Below are 9,000 nucleotides of genomic sequence, written 5' to 3'. Positions count from 1 at the left end.
ATTCTGATTTCTATACTTACTTTTATGCCCCTAAAAATGCCTGAAACATGTCTGACTTGCTGCAGAAGCCAAGTGAAGAGGAAGATGCCAGCGTGCTGCGGGAGTCATGCCCATACCTACAAGGACAGCTCTGTTTTCCAGTTTGGGGTAAGACATAAACTTTGGGTTATCTGCCAGCAGATGTTCATTCAAAAAACATTTACTGAGAACCAACTGTGTGCCAGGTGTTCTTGGTGCTGGGGATTCTAAAGGGAACAAAACACTCAAGGTCGGTATGCCCATGGATCCCTTTACATTCTAGTGGCCTGATAGGATCAATAGATACAAAAGCAAGGGAAAAAATAAGAAAAAGTCGGAGAGTGGTACGTGGTAGGAAGAAGATGGGATGGGGCCGATGGGAGAGAGAGGACAAGAAGGTCAAGGGAGCAGAATGTTCCAGGTGAGGGAACAGCTACGGAAATCCTTGCAAGAGGAACCCACGGTACCTGCTGGGGGTAAAATCAGGCAGCCAGTCAAGCTGCAGTGTGAGGGAGCATGATCCTTGTAGGACTGAGATCAGAAAGGCAGCCAGGGGCTAGAGCATGGGGGCCTCATAGACCACACAAAGATATCTGGATTATGTTCTAAGTGTAATTAAGTCATGGGGTGGGTGGGGCAGTTTACATCAGGGATGACACGAAATGATATGTTGTTGTTGTTGTTGTTGTTGTTGTTGTTGTTTTCAGAGACAGGGTCTTGCTGTGTTGCCCAGGCTGGAGTGCAGTGGTGCAACCATACCTCACTGTACCCTTGAACTCCTGGGCTCAAGCAATCCTCCACCTCAGTCTCCCAAGTAGCTAGGAACACAGGTGTGCACCACCACGCCTAGCTAATTTATTTTAGTTTTGGTAGAGATGGGGGTCTCACCTTGTTGTACAGACTGGTCTGGAACTCCTGGGCTTAAGCAATCTTCCCACCTCAGCCTCCCAAAGTGCTAGGATAACAGGCATGAGCCACTGCACCTGGCCTGATTTGTATTTGTTTAAGGTAATTCTGACCACCTGTGGTGGAGAATGAATTGTTGGAAAGTCACCGAGACAGTCCACGAGAGCGGTGATGGCCACTTGGGATAGGAAGGTACTGGGGGGACAGGAGAGAAGAGGACAGATGGGAGGTATGTTTGGACGACTTGCCGATGGGCTCGGCAGGGCTGGGTGAGAGAAAAAGAAACAAGGACGAGTTTCTGGCTCAAGCAATTGGGTTGATGTTGGTGCCATTTTCTGAAGTGGGGAAAACTGGGGGATGACCAAGTCACAAGGCAGGAAGCCAAGAATTCCACCTTGGGCTGCGGGCAGTGGCTCATGCCTGTAGTCCCAGCACTGTGGGAGGCGGAGGCATCCTGAGACGCCATCTGAGCAAGGACGCAGGCACCTCCACTCTTACCTTGGTGATCTCCACACAATTCCGGACACAATGGAAGCACATCTTGTCGATCTCATTTGTGTTGGGATGAAGGATGATCTCAGGAGCCGTCAGAATGGTTTCAGTTTGGAACAGAGGGACATTTCCAAGGATCAAAGAATTAAAAGACTGCAAATTCCTAAGAGGGGTTGATGAGAAAGACTCAGTAACCCACTAGAGTGAAATACGCCAAGCAATGGACAGAAATGACAAGGGCCACAAAAATCACAGGTACAGGCAATGGCATACTGCGAAGCTGTCCTGGACAGGCTGGAGTGAGTCTTATTTAAAATATTCTTTTTTTACCCTAAATTTATACAAATAGTTCATTTCTACTTTTGGAAAACTGAGTTAACTTTTGGTTGGAAAATAGTTAAATAATAATGACTTCCAAAAGCTGCTCAACTCTGGTAAGGAAAAAGGAGTACTCACATCCCCACCCAGACTGCCCCACCAGCTCCATCCTTTCCAAGACCAAAGCAGATGTGACACCCAGGGATGAAACTTCATCAGCCTCCAGCCTAGTCTCCCTGTTTCCCCTCCCCCTGCCCACCTCCATCCAGTAATTCATATGGCAGCCAGAGACACTATTTTAAAATATTTAGCAGGGCACAGCAGCTCACACCTGTAATCCCAGTACTTTGGGAGGCTGAGGTGGGAGGATCACTTGAGCCCAGGAGTTTGAGACCAGCCTGGGCAACATAGCAAGACCCTGTCTCTAAAATTAAAATAAATTAACTGGGCATAGTGGCACACACTTGTGGTCCCAGCTACTTTGGAGGCTGAGGTGGGAGGACTGCTTCAGATGGGGAGGTCGAGGCTGCAGTGAGCCGTGAACATGCCACTGCACTCCAGCCTTGGCGACAGAGTGAGACCCTGTCTCAAAAAACAAAACAAAACAAAAACATCTAACTCCTCCCTCTCCCTCCTCCCTTCTCTCTCTCCCTCTCCCTCTCCCTCCACCTCCCTCCTTCGCCTTCTCCCTCCCTCTTCTCCTTTTCCCTCCCCTTTTCTTTCTCTCCCCTCTCTCTCCACTTCTCTCCTTCCCTCGTCCTGTTTCTCTCTCCCTCTCCAGGCTTCTCCCTTCCTCTCTCCCTCTCCCCCCGTCCCTATCTCTCTCTCTCTCTCCCTCTCCCTCTCTCTCCACCTCTCTCTCTCTCTCCCTCTTCCTGTTTCTCTCTTCCTCCCTCTCCTCCTCTCTCTCCAGTTGAAAACAGTCCAGCAGCCTCCCATGGCTGTCCGGATAAAATGCAAGCTCCCTGCCATGGCTTCTTCCCAGGCTGCCTGTGACCTGATCCACCCCTGCCAGCCTCTCCAGCATTATCCCCTCCTTCAATCTCATCCTTCCTTCTTTCTGTTTATTGCACTGACCAAAGGCCCACCTGTGGGTCTTCACAGCAGTTTTTAGCTTCCCCCAGAAAGCTCTTCCCACTTTCAGCTCACTCCTCATCTTCAGGTCTCTACTAAAATGTGGCATTTCCATGGCCTTTCTTGACCACCCAATTACAGCAGCATCTCCATTCTCTCCCCAGAACACCATACTGCTTTATTTCTTTTACAGAACTCATCTCTTTTACGTCTGTTTCCCTGTGTCCTGCCTTTTCTATGAGGTTAGAGAAACTGCAAGGATACAGGGGCCTTGTCTGTGACCAGAGTCTAATCCAACAGTCAGCGCAGGGCAGGCTTTACTAAACCTTGGATGGATGGATGGATGGATGTGTGGATGAATGTGTGGATGGATGAGTGAATGAATAGATGGATGGATGGATGATGGATGGATGGATGGACGGATGGATGGACGGACAGACGAATGTGTGAATGAATGTGTGGATGGATGAGTGAATGAATAGATGGATGAATTGAAGGATGATGGATGGATGGATGGATGGATGGATGTGTGGATGAATGTGTGGATGGATGAGTGAATGAATAGATGGATGGATGGATGATGGATGGATGGATGGATGGACGGATGGATGGACGGACGGACGAATGTGTGAATGAATGTGTGGATGGATGAGTGAATGAATAGATGGATGGATTGATGGATGATGGATGGATGGACGGATGGATGTGTGGATGAATGTGTGGATGGATGAGTGAATGAATAGATGGATGGATTGATGGATGATGGATGGATGGATGGATGGACGGATGTGTGGATGAATGTGTGGATGGATGAGTGAATAATGAATAGATGGATGGATTGATGGATGATGGATGGATGGATGGATGGATGGATGGACGGATGTGTGGGTGAATGTGTGGATGGATGAGTGAATGAATAGATGGATGGATGGATGGATGGATGGATGGATGGATGGATGGATGGATGGATGGACGGATGTGTGGATGAATGTGTGGATGGATGAGTGAATGAATAGATGGATGGATGAACAGATGAATGAATGAGTTAATAAATGGATCAAAAGAAAACATAGCATGTTAGTAAGGGAAACATTATAGGAGGTAGCTCCATGTAAGGGACTGCTTTAGGAATCTAAGTTAAAAGCAGTAACAGAGAATAAATGAAATACGTAGAAAACAGAGTTATTTAAAGGATCAACTTAAGAGAAGTTTGCCAAACTGGGCCCAGAAAAGAAGACCAAAAGTTTTTATTTTTCAGTGTATTATCCCAAAAGAGATTTTTAGCAGCTCACAAAGATACTTTAACTGCAGTAAGAGATCCTAAAATCAAAGTGGGGTAAAATAAGAAAGGAAGAAGACACTAATCAGACACCATTTCAGGAAATGATACTGGAGTCAGACTGCCCAGGTTCAAATCCCAGCCCTTTCTCTTACTGGCTGTGTGGTCCCAGGCAAGTCACTTAACCTGCCAAGATTCTGTATCCTCCTCTGTAAAACAGGGATGAGGATTGGAAAGAGTCCAGCACAGAACATGGTGCAAGGTGAGCTTTCCTACGTGTTCGGATGAGACTAAAAATACAAATCATAATCATAAGTACTGCTGCATTTAGGCTACAAATTTGGTTCTAAGCTTCCTAGCAGCCAAAGTGAAAGGGAAAGCTATGAAGTCAACAATTCATAGAGTCCATATCATATAAAAACCAAACAAGAAAATGAAAGCAAAAAATAAAAAAGAAAAATGTGAGGCTGGGGTCAAAGAAGGGACTAGAGTCATTTCTTCTGGAGTTCCCTTCATAAGGAAGACATTGCGTGATAAAATGAACACTGCTCTTGACAATATAGATGTAATAGTAACGGTGATGGATTTCACAGGCTGGTTTCCTAGAATGATTCTAAACTATCAGCCTTACACCCAGAACAGTCTGTGGGCCACCAACGCGATGGGGTCCAGGCACTCAGCTTCCAGCTGGCCTGGCTGGGCTGCTGAGGGTGAGGCCCAGGAGGGAAGGGACAGAGTCTGGCGTGTCAGAGGCTGGCACATGCAACAGGCATTCAACACGCACAGACCGCGCTAGCTAGGGGTCGACTTGAAACCAGCAGAAGAGGGAATAGGTCGTGTGTCCTTGTGTCCTTCACGTCTGTCACTCTCAACATGAACGGGGGAGTCCTCTGGGATTCTGGTCAGTATTGAGTGACAGTGATTCTCTGCTGCCAGCTGAACACAAGCTCACAAGTTTCAGACAGCTGAGGTGGGGAGAGGGATCCTTTCTTTTCTGGAATGTTGAGGGTCCTCACAAGATCATGAAGGTCATCCCTCCACTCTGTGAGTGCCCTTCAGCCAGAAAGCCATGTGACCGTCCATCTGATTTTCATTCTCCACCTTGCCACCCCCTCTAACTGTCCATATTTGTCAACTGTTTTAATCTACACACACCATTTTAAAACATGCGACAAGATGGACTTACTTCAGAATGAGCTTTGTCAGGACCTCATAAATTTTCTTTTCCCAGTATTCGTAGTAGGAGGCCAGCCTGGGGGCCTTGCCTGTGTTGGTGTGGACGACCAGGCCCTCAACTTTAGTCAGCAGCGGTCCAATGGCAAGATACCACCGGACCATGTGGTCCACGTCTCTGGCCCTTTCTCGCTCAATGTGTTCAAAAAATTCCTTCACACCTAGAGACAAAGACGTCTTTTAGAGCTGTCCATGAACACAGGAAAGGACGGCACTGAGAAGGCAATCCAAACATGAGCTGTGTGTCTTCAAAACAACAAAACCAGCCTCCAACCTCGGCCCAGAGCAGAACACAAGTCAGTATCAGAACACACGCTAAGCAACAAATCAATGACAACCAGCTACATCCATCCAGAAGGTGGCTTTTATAGCTTTAGGCAATCTTGTTTTTCTTCAATTCCTTGTTGACATATCTTGAATTCCTTTTTGGCTAGTCTAAGACCACTTAAAGTATCTTTCTTGAACAAGTAAATGTGAGCCCATAAAAATCGCAACTCGCTTTACTGTTACAAAGTTATCAACAAAGTACCATAGGCTTTCACAGCTGAGGTGGGAGGATCACTTGAGGCCAGGAGTTCAAGACCAGTCTGGGCAACATAGTGAGACCCCATCTCAGAAAACAAACAAACAAACATGAATTGGTTAAACTAAGCAATATAGAAAACATGACAAAAAGTAATAGCTACCCATGATTCTTTCAAGTAAATGACTGAGAGCATTAGAAATGGTTTTATGCCATTCATGGAATATACAAATACATATGTGTATTTATAGATACATATATATATACACGTGCATGTGTATACAATATATTTTTTCATTAATTCCATAACTGGAGAGCCCAGAAGTCAGATCTACCTGGGAGTTCTTCCTCGCTTTTAGCAGCTGGATATTTAAAGAGATTTATGGCCTCTATTAATGTCAGCCTGGAAGAAATGTCATCTGCATTCTTATGAATCTGGTGGACGAGAGACTCAAATTTCCCAATGGCCTGTTTGCAACCAGTTATATAGTCACCAATACCTTTGAAGAAAGAAAGAAAGACATCTGGCTTCCAACCCTGTCTTTCCACATCCCCCCTACCAATGTCTGTGACGTTAATACTGGCATCCCTTCCTAGGAAAGACCCTGCTCATTCCAACCCCTTGGGTCTTTGGGGTGACGCAGATCCACTTTGAACCCTAAGGCACTGGGACAAGGACTCTGGAGCCCAGAATCAACCAAGCAATGCATTTCTTCTATTCAAATGTTACACAGTCCTGGCTGCAGCACCATGGGGAGAAAGGGACTATCAACCGTGCTATCTTCTCATTGCTGGAGCTCTGTGAACCCTCCACTCCACACCACCTGCCTGCAACCTCCTCTGGCCTGGAGCTTAGATGAACAGCAAGAACATGAACAGTGAACTCGGGCTAAGTACTTATGATCAGTCTCACTTTATAAAAATAAAAACCCCAAAATGGATCATAGGCTGTACTGTGAAACACGATAGTACAACCTTTTTAGAAACAAAAACCACAGGCGAGAAAAAAACTTATGATTCTTAGACTTGAGAGCAAAAGTAGAACCCATTAAAGGAAAAATGGATACGTTGGACTTAGTTGAAATGTAAAGCTTTTGCTCTACCAAAGGCCCTCCTATAAGAAGGAAACGAAAAGCTACAGAGAAGGGGAAAATATCTGCAAACCACATATCCACTAAAGGACGAGTATCTAGAGTCTACAAAGGATGCTCAAAACTCAACAGTGAAGAAAACAAACAATCTAATTAGAAAATAGGCAAAAGACAGAAAAAGACATGTTGCTGAAGAAGCCACACACTTGACATATTTGTGCTTATTAGCACATGAAAAGATGCTCAACACCATTAGCCATTACAGAAGTCAAATCAGAACCATGAGGTATCATGACACAGCTATCAGAATGCCAACATTAAAGAAAAAAAAAGTGACAGCAAAACTGGCCAGGATGTGGAGAAACTGAGTCACTCATCTATGGATGATGGAAATGTAAAATGGCACAGCCACCCTGTAAGACAGCATGACAGTAAAACAAAAACAAAAACAAAAAAAGGCTGAGCGTGGTGGCTCACACCTGTAATCCCAGCATTTTGAAAGGCCAAGGCGGATGGATCACTTGAGGCCAGGAGTTCGAGACCAGCCCGGCCAACATGGCAAAACCCTGTCTCTACTAAAAATACAAAAGTGAGCCAGGAGTGGTGGCAGGCACCTGTAATCCCAGCTACTTGGGAGGCTAAGGCAGGAGAATCGCTTGAACCCAGGAGGTGGAGGTTGCAGTGAGCCGAGACTACGCCACTGCACTCCAGCCTGGGTGACAAGAGCGAAACTCCATCTCAATACGACAACAGTAACAACAACCTTAAACTAAATACACAACTACCGTGCAACTCAGCAACTGCACTCCTGGGCATTTATCCCAGAAAAAGTGAAGACTCATGTTCACACAAAACCCTGTATACAAATGTTTATAGCAGCTTTATTCATAAGAGCCAAAATTGGAAACAACCTAGCTGTCCTTCAAGAGGTGAAAGGCTGAACAAACTATGGTACATTGATATCGTGGAGTATTCTTCAAGAATCCACAGACTGTTGACACATGCAACAACAAGGGCAGATCTTTGAAGACTTAGGCTGAGCGAGAAAAGCCAACTCAAAAAAGGGCTATATGTTATCTCATTTATATAACACCCTGAAATGACAACATTATAGAAACTGAATAAAGATTCCTGGTTGCCAGGGATTAAGGAGAGGGCAAGGTCGGGAGGGAAGTGGCCTTGACAGTACTCGCTGTGGTGTGAAGATGCTCTCTATCTCGACTGTATCAGTGTCAGTATCCTGGTTGTGATCTTCTAGTTTTGCAAGACGTTACTACTTCGGGAAAATGACTAAAGGTTACAAAGGCTCCCTCTGTAGTAATTCTTAACAACTGCATGTGAATCTATAATTACCTCCAAATTGAATTTTTAATTAAAAAAAAAAAAGTAAAGGTGACCTTCTTTTTGGAGAAATGTGCTTTGGGTCTGCAGAGTGTGAAAACGTCACCCCTCTTATCTTCATCCCAACGACAGCCTGGAGATGAGTTCTAAGTTCCACAACGTGTATTTCTTAACCCTCAAAAATTGTTAATTGTGTCTATAAACATATGAAAATGGTAATTCAAATAAAACAACCTAAAAGAATCACTTTGCATCCCCAAGTGTAAAAGGCAATCAACAGATGAATGACGTTACCCAGTGAGTTCCAGTTCAACCTCTTATATCCAGACCGAAACACTCGGAGTAGCTCCTGGGAATGGTCGTTGAGAAGCACGGACTCTGCCTCGTTTAATGTTCCTATGAGCGTGTGATAATGATCCAACATGCGCTGTATCCCATCTGTGTACCTGCACACAACAGGAATGTCATAAACCTGAGGAGACCACCTTTAAGTTCATCAAAAGCTTTTGCAGTCAAGAGATTACAAAAGACCATGGTCTCGATCAAGACCAACCTTGACCAAGAGATTTGCAGAAATTTAAAACATCACGCTTCTCATTAACTTTCTTTTTTGGAAAATATTGGTTACTTCTCATTGAAGATGTTATTTATATTACATGAAATAGGTTTACTATTGTTGATCCTTTGATCCTTATTTTAAACTTTTCTTTTTTTTTTTTTTTTTT

The 9,000-nt window shown here is 44.8% G+C and overlaps 1 protein-coding gene across 1 annotated transcript in view; it reads right to left on the bottom strand.

Moving 5' to 3' along the window:
• The window catches only part of DNAH10 (dynein, axonemal, heavy chain 10), a 222,062-nt gene that overhangs the window by 165,952 nt on the left and 47,110 nt on the right, over nucleotides 1-9,000 (bottom strand). The window contains exons 15-18 of the mRNA XM_011988890.1: nucleotides 8,570-8,721; nucleotides 6,179-6,343; nucleotides 5,274-5,481; nucleotides 1,423-1,579 (exon numbers count right to left, since the gene is read on the bottom strand). Of these exons, the coding sequence (XP_011844280.1) occupies nucleotides 1,423-1,579; nucleotides 5,274-5,481; nucleotides 6,179-6,343; nucleotides 8,570-8,721 (682 nt within the window). The remainder of the gene's footprint in view (nucleotides 1-1,422; nucleotides 1,580-5,273; nucleotides 5,482-6,178; nucleotides 6,344-8,569; nucleotides 8,722-9,000) is intronic.

This window comes from Mandrillus leucophaeus, unplaced genomic scaffold, assembly GCF_000951045.1.
Source record: "Mandrillus leucophaeus isolate KB7577 unplaced genomic scaffold, Mleu.le_1.0 Scaffold34, whole genome shotgun sequence".
In the NCBI taxonomy this organism is placed as follows: domain Eukaryota; kingdom Metazoa; phylum Chordata; class Mammalia; order Primates; family Cercopithecidae; genus Mandrillus; species Mandrillus leucophaeus.
This window is presented reverse-complemented; position numbering and strand designations above follow the sequence as displayed.